The sequence below is a fragment of the Taeniopygia guttata genome, chromosome 2 (assembly GCF_048771995.1).
Source record: "Taeniopygia guttata chromosome 2, bTaeGut7.mat, whole genome shotgun sequence".
NCBI lineage: Eukaryota > Metazoa > Chordata > Aves > Passeriformes > Estrildidae > Taeniopygia > Taeniopygia guttata.
Genome location: NC_133026.1, coordinates 31065890 through 31084400, shown reverse-complemented (window position 1 = coordinate 31084400; position 18511 = coordinate 31065890). Strand labels below are relative to the sequence as shown.

General features: G+C 36.9%; 1 protein-coding gene across 20 annotated transcripts in view; it reads right to left on the bottom strand.

The window, feature by feature from the left end:
• ITGB8 (integrin subunit beta 8) overlaps positions 1-18511 on the bottom strand; it is a 90304-nt gene that overhangs the window by 42352 nt on the left and 29441 nt on the right. For 9 of the 20 annotated variants that reach the window (XM_072925588.1, XM_030264789.4, XM_032746705.3 and 6 more), the window contains exons 7-13: positions 16600-16695; positions 16417-16506; positions 13689-13823; positions 10404-10803; positions 9065-9290; positions 7450-7553; positions 6161-6324 (exon numbers count right to left, since the gene is read on the bottom strand). In XM_072925588.1, coding sequence (XP_072781689.1) covers positions 6161-6324; positions 7450-7553; positions 9065-9290; positions 10404-10803; positions 13689-13823; positions 16417-16506; positions 16600-16695 — 1215 coding nt within the window. Of the gene's footprint in view, positions 1-467; positions 6068-6160; positions 6325-7449; positions 7554-9064; positions 9291-10403; positions 10804-13688; positions 13824-16416; positions 16507-16599; positions 16696-18511 lie in introns of those variants that run through there. The other 11 variants (XR_012054541.1, XR_003958544.4, XR_004366937.3 and 8 more) reach the window with 6 other exon arrangements.

Here is an 18511-nt window from a genome sequence, read left to right as displayed (position 1 = left end):
CAGAGCTTTACCCATTCCCAGAAATCCAGCTCCTCTACCACCCAACAAAGCAAAGGAGAAGAGAGGCTATCACAACCACTTATCAATCCAGAGAATGTATTTACACAGATCTTTTTGATGTGTATCTTCTTGTCTTCTACAAAGTACTACAAAGTGCATTCGGGTTTCAGATGGGTTGGGCAAGGTAAACCAGCTGCACCTCCAAATTGATAAATAGTGTTTTGTTCCTTCCCATCTTCTCAAAGTTCATCCTGAATGTGCATCTACCTGTTTGTCTGATCAACAAGGTATTCTTTGCATTTTATCTCTTTGGACACATATTATTCAATTTTAAAATAACCACAATCATATTCTTCCCTTTGCAGGTATCAGCGCACCTCAGGAAATGTACTTTACATTTTAAAAGGAGGGAAACATTTCTTTCTTGTCACAGATATATTTAATATTAAAAATATGAAAAATCAGTATGGATTAAATATTGATTTTATTTTTTAGAGAGCAAGTACAATGATGTTGCATTAAAATAATGCTATGTCATAGTTGTTACAGCTCTGATAGAAAAATAAACATCTCAATATGCTACAGTGTAACTAATTAATAAATATCACAATAGAAGTTAGTAGTCAACTGAAATTAATAAAACAGCTAAAAAAGTATGCAATTTTAAATAATAAAATAGTCATTATATTTCCAGATGAATAAAAGTAGTGATTTTAAAGTATCATTTAAAATGCAAAATGAGCAGTAAGAAGTTATCAAATTTAAAACCTCTTCCCTTACTAAAATTCTCTATGCATAAAATATAGACACACGTTATTTATCTCTCTATATTTATTTTTTACAAAAGGCAGTAGATATTAATTAGAAAGTTTAAAACGGTAGTATTATTAATAGCTGTCACACAGTTGCTAAGACACTTATAGTAGCATTATTTTTGAAGCAGTAGTAGGTAAGAGTGAAGATGCCAGCACAGTGAATTCATCCAATACTAATGCCTCTGCAAAAGACTCATTTTTCAACATCTCCCTTCAAAATAGAAGGGAAACAGCCCAAATACGCTATAGGTGTCAAGATGAAATGTTAGAATTTGGACAGAAGTAACTGTTTTAACAAACGCCAGATTTTTTAATTTTTTTTTTAATAGGCACCTTTTTTTTTAAGCACATTCAGAAAAGGAAACAAAGAGAACGTGCAATTCAGAACAGCATTACTAAAGCTTAAGAATCTAGAAATTTAATGTTTTTCTTCCCCCCACCACCAGACAGGCCAACCATTCTGCGCTGGCTTGCTCTCAGTGAAACCCCACTGATTTGGCATGCAATAAAGATGCATTCCCACTGGTTAACTTTAACCCTTTTCCCCCCACCTCCATGAATTTCAGTTCTCTGTAAGAGCCAACAGATACCTGTGCATCAGAGCAGTCTCAAGATCAGAATTAAAAATTAGTGTTTTTCCTTAAGTATTGCTTCATTTCTGCTTTCCCCTCTGTTGCAAAATGGCAGCCAGGACATTGTCACCACCCGTCACTCGCAGTTGGAGCACAGTAGGAGCCATCCAGCACTGACTCAGCACAAATGCCTCTGTGAGAAGTGCCCTTTACAGCTACTGCTGACATTCCTTAAGGCTGGCTGGTGGAGATCCAGGGGCTGGTGGGAAGTCAACGGGCAAGTGCCCAAACCTCCCCAGGAGGTTTAATGGAGGTCTGCAGCATCCCCGTGTACAGGCTTGTGTGCAGGCATTTTTGATGAGTAAAGATGCAAAAAGCCTGCAGCATTAGGGTTCAGACTGCACACAATGCAGTCCCAGCCTGGGGCCAAGTGCCTGCGATGCAAACCTAGGGCACCACCACTGCCAAGCCAACCTACTTTGAAGAGGTTTCCTGTCCTGACAAAAGGCAAAACGAGATCTCAGAGCACCATTTCTGCAGGGATGCTGTGGGGAGCCCCAGCACTGTCCCTCTGGAAGTCTCCACACAGGCAGCTGTGCCCTTGCATGTCTCTGCTCTGGGCATCACCAGAGCCTATGTCTATTTTAGGATGGAGGGTTGCTAGAAGCGGTTTCACACATTCACTCCCACGGTTTGCAAAACATGCACACTAAGCAGGAAATAAATATAATATATGATCAGATTGGGAAAATAATATTTTTCCATTGCAGTCAGAAGAATGCTTTACATAGCAGGTTTTCATGACATCATAGAGAGGAAAAAATAAATCCAGTTGTAAATAACAGTTAAAACGTAAACTATGTCCATACGAACATCCTTCCTTTTTAAGGTTCATTTTTAACGTCTGCAAATGTAAAGGAATTTCAGCTGGGTACAATGAAAATTCCTTGCATACCATGTGCACGTTTTCTGGATGAAACAGCTATTTTCCCACACATTTCTGCAGCAATCTTATTAGTGTAGTCATGATGGTTGGAAATAACTATTTCATAGCATTTCTTCATTTTATGGTCAAAAAAATCTGAAGTAAAATTCATACTTTTTAATTACATACGCATCAAATTTCTGAAGTGTCAGGCAAATAATGGGTCAAAGGTTAAAAAAGGTTAAAAAATTTGAAAAGTATACATATGGATTTTAACAGTAACAAATATGCTGTGAAAAGTCATGCACATGCTTCATTTGTGGGACCGGATCTAAAAACAATTCCCTAAACCAATGATGAGACACAGCGGTATCTGCTGGTATACTTTTGCATATAAGCATGCAGTAGAATTATTGGACTTCTTTCTAAATTTTTTTGAAGAAGCCCAGCATAAGAAGTGTTATTTGAGAACTTTTGAATGTTCTATTCTGAGGTTAGTTATTTTTTCCCCTATTTTTATGAGCATCTTTGATGTACAATACATTGAAAACTAATATGAACTAATTTGTCTTTAATATCTCCCATATTAAGCACTATAGGAAGCACAGTCCTTCTGCAATCACTGAAGAAATTCCTTGTGAATTAAAGGCTGCTTTCTCATTTAAGGTCATGTGCTGAGGGAACACAGCTCCCTAAATAGTGAGGCTTTTGTTGAGCTATTCATCTCCTGCAGCAGCTCTTCTGAAAAACATGGTCAAAGGCAGAGGGAAACAAGTACCAAGCAAAGCCAGAGTTTCTCATGGATAGATTCCATCCCTAGAAACAAAGCCTCCTCCCAAGAATCCTGCTCTGTATAAGCTCCCCACGGGCCTTCTAAAAGCCTTGACCTGTCACATTAGCAGCAGCTTATTCTCTTTCACCAGCCTCTTCCACAATACAGCAAAGCCATGAGGGAGATGCAAGAAAGCTTTTTTCCTTTTTTTTTTTTTTTTAAATTTTGTTTTTTGTTTTTTGTTAATTTAATCTCAGGACAGCAAGCAGCTTACAGTGCAATTTCTCCTGTGAGCCTGCTCTATTTGATGAGAGCATTTTAAACATTCAGGCAGGTGTCTGATAAGGAAATACTGGCCATGCCCCTCCACCCTTCACAGGCAGCAGTCCAATGCCAAGTGCTACCGAAGAAAAGCAGTAGCAGCTTGATGTGATGTGTCTGGAAGATGGGTATCACAGCTCAAGTCTTTCTTCCACCAAGAACCCAGTTCCATTATCCCATACCCACAAAACTGAACTCCCTCTAATAGTGAAAAGTAATTTCTAATGTAAAAAAAAATAGTTATCAGTTCAGTAAATGCTTTAGTACATGCTTTAAAGTCCATTATGAGGTGAAAATAGATTCTGAGGAATCTTTTTTCCCAAGGGCTTATCACCCTGTTTAAAAAACATAATTAACCTCTTTTTTATATACTTAAATATACTGCACTAAGCATTTTTAAAATTTAAGTTAAATAGACAACCAGAAATTGTTTCCCACTAACAAATAGCCATGAATTGTGACAAGGGTAATAGCAGGTTAACTTTTATCAATCTTTTATCTTTATCGCACCAAAACCAGTTGTTTGAAATCTTTTCATTTACACAGGAGGAAAATGGTCCTATACACTTTAAAAGAAAATGAGAGTTTAAGGTATAGTTCGTAGACTACAGAATTAATCTATAACTAAGATTCCACAATTAAGCTAACACTAAAGTCAGGGTCAGTGTCAAGAAACACTCTTTTTGCTAAATGAGATAATTTTACCTGTGTGGTAGAAAGCTCAGGACCTACTTTGGAGACTGCTTTAAAAATCCAATTGACATGTTTTTTTAAAAAACAATCCCTATGCATTTATGACTAATGAAAGACCCATTGTCTGTATATTAGTTTTCTCAATACCACTTCATCCAATACACAAGAAACTAAAAACTCATAAAACACTCATCATTTTTCTACACCCTGACTTTCTTTTCAATCCTCACAGTCTTCAGGTTTCAGTGGGAATTTACAGAAGAAATACAGAATAAGAAATAATAATAATTTCTAAAGACTGCACATAAGGAAGTCCTGCTTTGTTTCTGCAACTCTTATCTATAACAAATAGTGACAGTATTTAGTATTAGTAATAAATATTGGTGAAATTGTACACTGTCTTCTGAGATGATTTTTCTTTTTGCCAGCAAGGTTTTAGTGCATTAGAGGTTGATCATATTTTCATAGGGTTTCAGCAGCATAGTTAGTAAATCAGACTGATGCTTCCAACACACATATAACAATAACACGTGTTCTACCACTCTAGATGATTTCAGGGATTAAAAAAAAGATGTTTTTCTTGACTTTGTAGCTCACACTCTGCTCTCAGATAAGCTTATATTGGTCCCATCATGTTTGGAAGAGTTTTGCACATTTCTGAAGGCAGAATCTGATCCATATTTATAAAGTTAATTAATGTGTGCTTTTAAGAAAAAGACTCTTATTTTCCTCACTTTCTTCTAAATTGCAGGTTCTTTTCTCCATCACACACTGGACATATTTCTCAATGCACAGTCACAAAAAACTGAAGTGGTTACAAAAAAACTTAGAAAATCTAATCTCATCAACTAATTTACATAGAGAAAAAGAGCACATGTAAAATCAGACTTATGCCTGACATCATACAAAAAGATCCAAATCCTTATTTGGCAAAACACTGACATGTAGCTAGCAAACCAACACAGCTCTGGTGCAATTTATCGATTTGCAATGGATTTGATGCTGCTGATTCTAAAGACGTAGTCTGCTGGCAGTGATCATTATGTAGACTATGCTGTTGTGTAGAGGAATGCTCATTTTCTGTAGCCACTCAGTTTCCAAACACCTTCAATTTTGCATAAAATAGGGGTGTTATATTTAAAAAAGTAAAAAGCTTAAAGCCTAAAATTACTCTTTATTGGATATAAATTATCCTTAAGTGACAAATTCCATACAAAAACCCCTATAAATATATAATTTACCTGTGTGTGCATGCAAATGTGCATGTATACATACACAACATATACCTATACCAGGAACTAAACATTCATTTAATTCCATCATTTTTATGAGGAAAAGATAAGAGGAATAAGCAGAGAAATCAGTGGAATCTGTCAACTGAGAGAACTATAAAAGTACCATTTACTCTATTTAAGAGCATTTTAATAGTTTAATCTATTGCTATAATATACAGCAATGTTAATACTTCAATCACAGCTTTTGTCCATTCCCACAGAGCACATCAGTACTAGCTACATGTAGAGTGAGATCAGTGCTTTGTCAGACCGGTTTGTATCTACATTCTAGGCCATAACTAAATAAATTAGAATATGCTAAAGTGCTACGTCAACACTAATGTCTCTGAACAGTAGTAATGCACATTTCTCTTTCAAAAAAAATTTTAAAAAATACAGCAGCTATAGTTCCAAACATAATCACATAATGTGAATATGTTTACATGTCACTTTGTTACAGTATTCAACAAAATGCACAACACAAACCCATATGGCAACAGTCAAGACTCTCAGAGAGTACAAAAGGTAATTTCTTAAAAGACGAACATGATGGAAATAGACATTTGCAGTCTTCAGAATTCACACTTGAAAGTTTCGTTTAATCGCAACTTGCTGATGTCGATATTTATTTCCTCTGGTTTGTCACGTCTGTATGTTACTGTTCTTGTACAAACTGTAGGCAAAAACATCTTATCCTTGAAGGAGAAGATACAATTTTTATCAGCAATTAGCTAACTTTTATATGCAAGAAAAAGATTACTGAAGATGATGGCTCTGAAATCAATTACCTTCTTTGTTGAAGATACTCTGTAATCAGATGAAGATTTAATTTTATTGCTACTCCCCTGTAGAATTATCTGCCTGATGATAAGGACAACAAGCAACCCAATCAGAAAGGTAACTATAAAGATTATGGAAAAGACTCTAAAGTAGTTTCGTCCAGAGAAACAATCTGCAATGAAAGGAAGACACAAGGGTAAAACCTGATGTATGGAACAGGCACATCCCTCTAACACAGGCATATCCACCACTGCTTAGTAATGTTGCACAAAGTAATACAAGTCTGATAAAAATTAACATGAAAATAAATTAAGGGAAATTAAGAGGAAAAGTTGTCATATGCAAGCTTATAAAGTTGGGCATATCATGAAAGGCAATTCAGATCAAGATCCATTGTAGAAAAATAGTGAAACAACTATTCCTTTAATCTACAGAACTAAGACTCAGGCTTCATTGTATTGCCTGCCATAAATTCTCTGTAGATGAGTGAATTTATAGCTGAAGTAGAGAGGATGAAATATTAGATATGTTTGGGGCAGAGAGAATTTAAGACAACAGTGAAGATTACTGGTAAAATTGGAAAGAAAATGTATTTTATTGAACCCTTGTCCAGTGCTCTCCTCACTAGTAGACTAACACAATAAGCTTTCCTTAATACCTAAGTTATGAAAAAAGTATTCACAATCAGTTTTCTCATTTATGAACTGTAATATAAAAAGATTTATATAAATGTTAATTTATATAAATGCTAAGTTACAAAAGGTAACCATTTACCTGCATTTTAATTGCTGCATGGAGTGATTAAACTTTGTGAGATTTTATTTAAAAAGATTTTATTCTTCCATACACCTCATAACTGCAGTATTTTATACTTGAAAGGGACTTTTAAACATTACTGAACTTGAGTTAAGCATTCTACTTCTTCCTTTCCTGTTTCTGGTAACGTCAAATACTATAAGCATGGTCAATGTAATAAAACATACAGATGCCATAACAAATTTTTATAAATATTTCTTTAAGCATTGCTCAGGCAGGATTCATCATTATTAGATGTGACTTCTCGAGGAGCTGGGAAAACTGAACTTAGCAATGCTTGACAATCTTATTTCCTGTTATTATTTATCTTTATCTTTCCCTAAAGCTATGAATGATTTTTCTTCTTCCGTTTTCTATTTCTTTCTTTTTTATTTCAGTAATGTGATATACTTCTGAAAGACATTCTAACACTGGCAAATTCAGTTACTAATCACAATAGATTTAAATCTCTTATTGAAGTTACCTAGAAAATACCACTTACCTGAAGTATTATCAATATAATGCAGTAGGTAAGTGCATGAGGTTGTGCACTGGTCAAGTATGACTTGAGATGCATTGTTAGAATGATAGCACTGAACACAGTTCCTATAAAATAAAAATTATAATTAAAAACCTATGTCTTTCTCTGCACTCCCCTTTAAGAGATTGTATCAACAGGCTGACGTATTGCTTGCACATAATGCTTTCCTGTTGTTAGTACAAACATTGCGACATTTATTTTCTTTTTTTTCTGAAATGTGATGCCTCTCTCAGCATTTTATCCCTCTGATGCTTCTCAGAACCTACTAGTCAGCCATTGGAAACTAAAACATCTCTTTGGCTTAGAGCCACCTTCACCCAATCTGCTCTGTCTCTTGTGATGCAAGGGTGTAGCTAAGGTCCAGCTTTCTTCAGTTTTCAGCCTCCACTTTCTAGTTTTTCCTTACCTATCACTCTCATTTGGATGCCCTCTGGAACTGAATGGTAGAGGTAGGTAGAGGAAACACAGCTTTGTCAATAATTTTTGGGTGCTATGTTAAGACAAAGCCAAGTAAGTTTGTATTGCTGGGCAGTTTAGAGAGAGAGCACAACAAGCAGGAGGCAATGCTCTCAGTCTTACCGTCTTCACTGTATAGCCCTGAAGGAGACAGAAGTCATAAGAGATCCCAAAAAAAGTCCTAATTGAATTTTTAATGAAGATATGCCATCTTCTGAATTTATTAAAGGCACACATTTCACAGTGGTTTTGAGCAAGTGTAAGCCAGAAAGGCTAACTGCATTTTATCTAGTGAAATCTTAGCAGCAACCTTTCCAGATGTGGCCAAGCTTAGTTCTCCAGCATTTTCACCAGATAAGCTATAATTGGAATAAATACAAATTAACACTGATTCTGTTTTGAGCATAAGGACCTTTCCAATGGAAGGCTGATCTTTCACCCTCTGCACCACAGTGAGATGCAGAACCTTATATGTGTGATGAGAGGGTGTAGAAGAGCTGTGCCCAGGGAAAGGACTTCATTTGCTCTCTGTGCCAGGACCACACAGCGCATCACTGAGAGCCTGGTCTAGCTTGTCTCCTCAGGGAATTGCTCATTTCAACCTCCACACAACCCCTTTCTTTACATGAGAAAGGAAAAATGACATGCTTTAAGACTAGCATGGCAAAGACTAAGTGTTTTGAGACCGAGCACTGAAGAATGTTGTTCTCTGGGTAAGACCAGCTCTGCTGCGCTGATCAATGGCAGTGACAATGCACAAATACTGCTCTAGCTCCACACCTCATTCTTTCAGCTGAGAAGCACAAGGAGTGTGTAAAAACAAATGTGGAATATTATTTGACTTGGTGGCATTCAAAAGTAAGATCTATTTTCCATTTTTAAAACCACAAATTTATGGTTTTATTTCCTGCCCAGGAGATCTTATATGAAGAATAGTTAAAATAGATGCTGACATGCAATCCTTTTAATTGTCAATGTGAATCCAACTACACAGAGAAGTATCAAGTATGAATTGTACCAATTTTCTAGAATCTAAATAGCTACAAAATATAAGCAGAAATATCTCTTCATGTTTCAACACTGGGGAGTGAAAAAGTAAAGTCTAGCACAAGAAACATACCAGTTTTCTTCACAGGCTTTGTTACAAGTAGGGCAATATTCACAGAAACGGCCAAAGCTTCTTGGATCTGTGCACTCACACTTTCCACATACACATTTTCCTCTTCCACTGCAAATTTGGCCCTTTGAATTCAGGCAGTGCTTTGCTGATTGTGATGAGCACTCACAACGATCACCTTCCCAGCCAGCAAAGCATTTGCATTTACCACCTTCACATTCACCATTACCTATAACACAGAGAGTCTGGAGTCATATGCTTCCATGAAAACACAGAAAGTAAATTTTAGATGGATACATTTGTATTGCTTGTGCTTTACCTTAAGCAGAGCAAATTTAGACCTGGACTTTCTAATTAGTTTTTAAGTTAATAACTTGGACTAAAGTTACTGGCATGATCAATATTAAAGGCTGCTGTTCATTGTTAAGTTGAGCAAAAGTTGCTCTTATGATGTCACCCTAAAACCTTTTACTAAAATTTTGCTCTTTTGCTTTGGATCAAAACAATGGAGATTAGGAATTACACAACGACCAGGAAAATAGTCTTCAGGCAAAAAAAAACAAATTTCTCATTAGCAAGAAAACATTCCATTCAAATAAACACCAAGAGTCAGTGGAAGGAGTATAAAGTTCATGTGCACAGGCCAGGTTCTTTCCTTCCATTTCCATTTCCATTTCCATTTCCATTTCCATTTCCATTTCCATTTCCATTTCCATTTCCATTTTCCCTTTTCCTTTTTTCTTTTTTTTCCTCTCCCCTACTATAAAGTGAACTTCAAAAAGAATTAAGAATTTCTAACAACTCTGTTTCTCTTAGAGTCTCCTTTCTGAAGCAGGCATTCCCTACAGTGTTTATGCTTATACCAGTATTTGAAATCATGTGCTACTGTATGACTCACAGAACTGATTGGGGATGGTAGAAAATCAGAGCTTCACCTGGAAGCTATGATCCCTTCCTAATCTCTCAGTATTTCATATTCCCATTAGACTGAAATGTATCAACTAGTTTCCTGGAATAATATTATTTTTCGTTTGAGAAATCAGTATCATTACTATTAAGAATTTTGGGATTTAAATATTAAAATAGCTAAATTTCAGAAAAAAAAAAATGTATCCCCTAGAAAATGGTGGTGAAATTTAGAAAACAGTGTGTATGCCCGTGGTGAAGAGAGCCCAGGAGTGTGAATTCCTAACAGGATGTTCAGGACATTTCCCACACTTATTCTGCACAAACAATTCTTGTTCTTGACAGCCTTATAGCATTGTTTTCAGCTGCATCATGTAAAGTAGCCTCAGAAAACAAAACAAACCAAGAAAATAGAGACATAAACACTGCAGCTTACCAGAACACAAGTTTCCCTGGTGATACGGGCAGGAAAAATCATCCATTTCACAGTACTTGCCATACACCTTGCCTAGCTTGTTTTTGTAGCAGAAACATTTTCCATCTATGCAATTTCCTTGACCACTGCATATGGGTTGGTCCTGGTGTTGCCTGCACTTCTCCGAGGGAAGCGTGTCTCTGTTAGAGCTACAGTTATTGTCACTGCACTGAGACTGTTTGCTGTCAGAAGTTTCATCAGCCCACACTCTGTGCCCTGTGCTGTCTCCATACTGGCAGGCACAGCTTTGCTGAACGTTGACAATGGCAGTTTCATTGAAACCAATAGGCTTAAGTATGACATATTTTGTTCCTCCAGTTGTATGACATCCTTTCATTGTAACTGATACATTGAAAAGTACCTAAGAAGAAATAAAGATGGATTTAACATTATTATTATTATTTTCTTGCTTACATTTGCTTAAAATTTTTAACACATAAATAAAGCAGAATCTTATCTTGTATGTGAATGTGCACTAGCTGATAATAGCAAAATACACAGTGGTCACTTGTCAAACATGATATATTGATAATGATAGGCATCACATATACAGTTAAAATCCTGACAATAGAGGATCGACAGAAGTCCACTCTTCAAGTTAAGAAAGCATAGTTGCAAAAGACAAGTTTAATACAAATTGAATTGAAATAGAAATATCATCACCATCCTCCTGCTATTATTTAATGTGTATATTCTGTTATATCACAGGAATATTCAGGAAAGAGTCGAGACTAGACTGAGCAAGACAATACACAAACAGAAACAGAGATATTCTTCATAAAAAGAATCTATAATGAACATCCTGATGCAGAATTGGTACATACAAACCATACAGGATTTTGGATGGCCTTGGCTACCCCTACTAAAACCCAGAAATGGCTCATGTTAGCAGTTACTTTTCCCAATTCCATGGACCCAGGGCCTGGCTCCAGGCTGTATCTTGGCCATCACCACCAACTTCCAGGTCCTCATCCAAGCAGTGCCCACTACAGCAGCAGCTCCCACGGCTTATTGTAGTTCTGGCACAGGACTAAGGATCATTTTGGTAGTTAGATGATTGTCATAGAGTTTCCATCAATCACTCCCAAAGTTTTTGACAGCTCTGATATGTGTGACAAACTAGATATCAATCTTGTATTTTACAATTATTTTTTAGCTTTTTTTTTTTTTTTTTGACCAGTATGCTTCTATCGGGGTATTCTCTCTAAGGTTTTGAATTTTTTCATCTTCCTGATGTAAAGCAACTCTTTCTCATTTCCTCACAAAGAAAATGTAACCAGGATGAAAAAGTGAGAAAAGAACACAGGAGAAACAAGTACCTTTAATCTTCACCACCAAAAAATCCCGATTTCCAAATAAAAAAGGAGAAACCCCGAGAAACTGATTACATATGAGGCTGAAACTACCCGCAAATACTAAGGCCATTCATCTCTCATCACTGTCTCTCCCTCCCGCTGCGCCCCCACACGAGAACAACCCAGCCCTTGGGGACAATGGTGGCTTTGTGGCGAGTGGGGCTGCGGCTGCCTACACGGACAACAGGAGAAGAATGCTGTGCAGAAACATGCACTTAATGTCATATTGAGGGGGCACACAGACTTTGTCTCACCCTTTGCTTTTCTTCTTCTCATTTTTCAAATGTGCCACTACACACATAACCCCTCAGTAGCCCACACTCTCCATGCATTGAGATTTCTTCCCTTGGGTTGCAGGGCAAAAGTGTGGCTACAGAGGAATTGATTCATACAGCAGGTGCATATCACGCAGGGAGGACAGGCTGCAGCTAGGGAATGTGCTTTTTATTCAACACAGAGCCCTGCCAGAAAACATCATTTTCACATACAAAACAGTACTGGAAGAATAGCAGGGAAACAGGAGGGAAGGGAAAATCATGTTGTGCGTATGAGTAGTGAAATTTGATTTTGAACACAGCAGCAGATAGATTGAACCTGTGGTGACTAAATAATTACAACACCATGACACTTGCTAATAGACAAAGTTAGTTTTGCACCCTGAAGAGGCCACAGGATTTTTCCAGAATTTAATCCACTTTGTGTTTTGGTAAGAAAAGGAAGGAAGAAGGATTAGACAATGAAAGGAATGTGAGAATTAAGGAAAAGCATTTTGTCTGTAAACAAATACTGAAAGAAGGATTTACGGTTAAAATAAATTAATCTCTTAGGGATGGCTCATTTTCAAAAGCCGTAGAGGTTTAGGACCACATGCAATCTTTTACAATCAACTGGCTCGGCTTTTTATTAAAAAGAAACAGATATAAATATTTTTCTTTTCATTAAACAGAAGAAATTCCAGTCCTGTTTCTTATGACATGCCCAGGGACCAACAGTGGGGAAAAGATGCATTAAGAATAAAACCTGCAAATCTCCCGTAAACTGTAGAAGCTACACTTGGCAGCATGAAGATAAAATTCAGAGGAGCATTAAATACATTCAAATTTACATTAAAATTCACACATTCAATTTGTTTTGCTATTTCTACACACAGACACAAGCCATTTCTGACACTAGCTGAGACATATGTACATGTCAAGCAGGAAAGAACTCCTTGACCCTGCTCTCTAGAAACACAGACTTCTTCCTGGCAAGCAAAAAGAATTACTCCAGTAGTCCAAGCTATTAAATAAAGATATCAAGGCACAGAGAAGTTTTTCTGGGAAGAAAACCATGTTCTTTACCTCAGCCAGACATCTTCCCCTGCATTTTCATGGTGCATGATGCTCTGTTTAATTCAGTAGGTGCCACCAATTCAAATGGGAATAAATTATTTTATTAATTTGATTTATAAAATAAACTAATTATCCACAACCCTGATTGTGCAGGAAGACTACTAAAGCAAGAAGAGAGAAAGGTGACATCTAGTACAGTCCCAATGAACACAAATTCCAGTGGTTTTTTTTCCACTGGGTGATTATCTTTCAACCTCTTTACGTACAGATTTCATCACAATGGATGTGGTGGTTGTGCCCAGTGGAGGACAAAAAAGGAAAGTTTTAATGGACGTTAGCTTTCAGGAAAAGCTTTGAGCCTTAGTTCCATGGGATTAGTGAGAATTAAAATAAGATTCAGGAAAAATAAACCCAGAGAATAATAGAGAGCCTGTGATCATTAATCACATAAATCCATTTTCAGTTTAAGTAAATCCCTAGAAGATTTCACACCATTGAAACCCAACCAAACAGAAAAATAAGTATTCCAGTTCCTTGAAGAATGAGAACTATCGACATACTTCTTTATTATATCCCACATTTTTACATCCTTCCATGCCAGTTTTTTTACTTCCATCAGGACAGATTGCAGTGATATTGAAATGAAGACCTTGGATCTGGTTATCCGCTTGAATTTTCACTTCAGAGATTAGTTTCTGTAACCAGAAAACAAGTTTTAATTGCACTGCATCTCAAAATATAATGTACATTAGTGACTAACAACAAGTATGGCTCCTATGTCTGACTAAAAATGAAGAAAGCTTGTCTGTATGAATAAAGGAATGAATTAAAGCTTTGTTTCCCATGTTTCCCAATTACATTCCAAATATACACAACCAGTGAACTGGTAATTCTGATAAAGAGGATTAGGTTTTCCAGATAAAAATGTTTTCAGCTTTGCTAACATAGTTTTGAGACTGCATTTTTCATAATTTGAAAATCTATTCCAACAACCATGTGCAACAAAAACTGCTCATTGTTTGAGTCTACGCTGCCTTTTAGCCACACACTTAAAATACAACAGTAAACATACATACAACCACTGTTATCCAGAAGAAAAGTTTCCTAATTGACTCGACACTTTAAAAACTTCGGACATTTTGCATTTGTCTTAGAAAATTTTTCTCTGAACAAACCTTAGGGTGACATAAAGGCTATTTGGATTATTCTTACTGATTTTCTGGATCAACTGAGACTATATAAGCCAAAAATTTTGCAATAAAAAATAATGAAAAAGCAACTACTTTGTAACTTATACTTACTACATGACCTAAAATCCTGCTTCCTTCAAAGAAGAAATACTTCTCCTTGACCATTTAAAAATTTATTAAAGCTCTGTACAAATTTATGAGCTGAAAATTGCACAGAGGGATTTTTAAAATTCCTGTCATATTACTATTAAAAATGAGTTTAGTGGGATATTTTTACTGCTACAAATGGAAACTCAATTATATGAATCTTAACACATGTTTATCTTAGTAACTTTTTGAAAATTAGTGACTCATCTTTGGCTTTGTAGCCAGGGATTTTCAGCCAGGATTTTCCATAGCTAAGCGTAAGGTTTCCCTGCCTGGAACAGGAGTGCAAGAGGCCCACTGTCACTGAATATCAACACTAAATTTATTTTCTTATCTAAGTCCTTTTTTTCCTAGAATGCAATACATTCAAGACCTATTCACTATGTATTTATACAGTAAAAAGCCCCTAAAACTATGATGAAAAACTCAAATTGCGAAATCAGTGAAGGTTAGGATGGGAAGAAAGACAGTGTCTAAAAAATTAACATAAAGCTAAAGCAAACTGGGGGTGGCTGGACCAGGAAAGTCCCACTGAATCTTGTATTGAACAAAGTAAATGCTTCATAAAATTTAATTTCCTTCCCTTGAATGTTGCCCTGCACTGGGTAAGAACTGTGTTTCAATTTAGCAAGGACAGTGTAAAGCTGTCATACAAAAGGACTACAGTTTTCAAAATTCTAACAGCAACAAAATTCAAAACAGCAACTTCCTGCAAACCTCCATATTTAAAATGAGATCTCTTGATTTTATAAGAGAAGGTAAAATACTAGTGAGAACTTCTCTGCAATTTGACTACCCCTAAACTCTGCTTTTGAATGTGTTTGCCTTTTTCTTAGTGTCTCCAATGTGACAGTAAGAAAAAGGTATGTAAAAGCACTCTATGAATTAAGAACAGACACAGGGGCTGGCTCTTCATTATAGCAAATTTGCTGTAAGCAAATTGCTTGATTCTGTGGTTAAGTACATAAACTGGATAATTTCAGTCTCACAAATCTAACAAATTTTTAAAAATAGTGATACCTGTGGATACCTTGCATATACTTTTGTAGCTGAGTTTTCAGCTTTTTGAAACTGAATGTTTGTGTGTAACTGCACAACTTAACAGCATTCAACCACGCAACCCATCGCATTCATTTAGATGCTGCTCTGTGGGCTTCCCATGCTCTAGTACCTCAAATGTCTATTTCTTGGCTTCATTTTCAAAGCTGTTTAGACCCCCTTTCCTTCACTAACAACATGCCTGTTTCACTTTCTATCTGCCGTTCTGTGTCAATCATGTGTGGAAAATGACTTTATGGTACTTCCTATACTATTACTTTCTCTTTTCCAAATGATTATGTTCAAGTGATGACTCCAAGCAAGAGTTCACAAAGCGATTTCCATTGTTCTCTCCCAAATCCCTATCAAAATTCTTCTTCACTTCCATGCCTCAAACCCCCAAGTCATTACACTGCCTTTGACAGTACAGATACTGCTTTTCATGATATCCACCATTCTCAAACTACCTCCTTTTAAATTTCCACCTCTTGTTTATTTTCTAAAAATTATGCTGCAAAACTCTCCAGATATTGCATTGGGCTTCTGCTCTGAATTTATATGGTGCTTAGACAGTGGTGTCTGGTCTGTAACTAAATATCTGAGGTGCCAAAATTCAAATAAATAAACCGTCTTTTGAAGTGACATAGCAACAGGTACACAGAACCAAACACAATATTTAGAAGCATCCTTAGAAACTGAAAAACAGTAGCTCTTGGCTTTGAGACCCTGACAGCCTGAGACTTTGAGAGCTATCATAAGATAGTATCACGTATCCACCTGGACATTAGGAAAAGTAGGGAATGTATACTTATGGATTTCAGATGGAAGACAAGATCCTGGACATTCCAACTTCAGGCTATAAAAGATGAAAAATGTACAAAGATTACATAGAACATTGTCGCTCTCATCATACCTGATAGGCTTCTACCACCAAATCATTGAGATTTGCTGCTTGGGATTCTATTTGTCTTGCAACAGTACCAGGCAAGAGAGGTAACAGATCCTATGAAAAAGAAATTATTTATGCACAGTTTTAATTTTAAGTATAAATATTGTGCCTTCAGAATTGAAAAAAGAAATTGGGTTTCTAACCTACTTTATACCAATGAAACTGGCTTCCTTGAACAGCAAAAATAACATTGATGTTATTGTCAATCAATTTTTCAGAGAGCTGCCCAAGAGATGGATGCTCCTGCAAAATACAACGGGAAAGAGAAGATTGCAGATTAGTAGGAAAAAATCTTATATATGACAAAAAATTTCATATATGACACATTACAGATTTCCAAATCAATCAAGTTGGATTGATTCCAATCCAATTGTAACTCCTAAATGTATAGAGAATGGTAGACTGACATCAAAACCAGGATGGGGTCATCCTAATAAACAATTAAATCATCAGGGTATCAGCCAGGCTTATCAGTTGCAGCTATGTTGATCTGCTGCACAGTGGGAGGACTAAATCCAAAGTACTATTTTGTTGGTTTGAGTTTAATGCTTAAAGAAGTATGGATATGATGTGGTCCATATTCCGTCTAGAACAGGGAATGATAGGTGGGTTCTTGTGCAAAAGTCAGGGAGAAAGTAAAACATGAAGCACTGAGATGAGGTGTGCTTTTGGGAACAGCAAAGAGGGTAATTAAAAATGTTTGATTTTCAGATGTGCATTTTGGCATCAAATGCAGCCAGTGGATCAGGTTCTGGCAACGTCAGTATTCGATGCTTATCTCATGACTGACAGCTTTCTTGTCAGCATGTTCGAGACCTACGTAAGGACTGATGACTCCAGCCCACACCATGATGACCTGCTACATTTCCTTAACCACACCTATGCTTGAAGAAGATGGCATGAGTTTCACAGCTCTCCTCAGTAGTGCATTGTTCTATTTGGTGGAGTACCTATGACAGCATGTCCTGTGCCAATGACCTGCTCTTCTACACTTCTCATTGAGAGAGCTGACATGGATTTGAGAACAAGAGCTGTGTTGCTATCTCTTCATCCAAGATCTGGGGAAGTTCAAGGGTGTCTGTGTGGTCCCAATGGGCTTTGTACACCTGAGTTATGTAAGATCCCTTCAGGTCCAGTACTCCAAACCAAACTGTATCTGAAAATCATCACTTATTAACCAGCCTCAAGTGAATATTTCTCAAGAAGTAAATTCAACACTTAAAATTCATGACTATAAAGAAAGAAGTGACTGGGGCCTTGGCCTGTATTTCCACTTAAACAGATTTCATCTGGAGACCTCCACTTATGTCAGGTACTTCAACTTTTATCCCCCACATACTTTTGTTATCTTTCTTTTCCTGGTATTTTTCACCATCTGCCCCATATTGTCTCTCTCTTGCACAAACGCAGTCTGTTACCCTTAACAATTTCTTTCTCCTCAGATTGTCCCTTGTTACTTAAGGCACCCTGCAAGTCAACAGCTCTGCTAGCAATCATCTGAAGATTACAGCAAGACAACTGAGACAAAGAGAGTCTTATGCAAGAGAGTAAAATCCATTTGCCATCATATTGCAGCACTATAAAGAGCCTGTATAATGTACAGAGAGAACAAAAGAGTTTATTGGTGTAGTTTGATATTGGCCAAGGTACATTCTTCTCTGTTTCAACGCTTTGGTAAAAGATTATTTTCCTTAAGACAACTGACGAAAGGTGGATAACACAGTATCAAACAGGTCTTACAGCTCCAGCTGGAGAGAGCAGCCTACAACACAGTGCTAAGCCCTCCTTCCTTCTCCATGGTGCAGAGCATAGTGTGGGGCCTCCACTGTGCTGCACAACCCTACAAGCCACATGCAATTGGCTGGCAGATCACAGACACACCAAGTGGTCTCAGGACACGAGTGAAGCCAGACGTTCTGCAAAATCCTCCTGCATCATACCAAGAGATCATGAGATGATGGCAAAGTAAGTCAGTCCTCTTGCTTAGCACATGATACCAGGTCTGTCTGAAATCCAGCAGAATGGCTCCTCAGCAACTCTGCAGCTACTAGCCAAACTC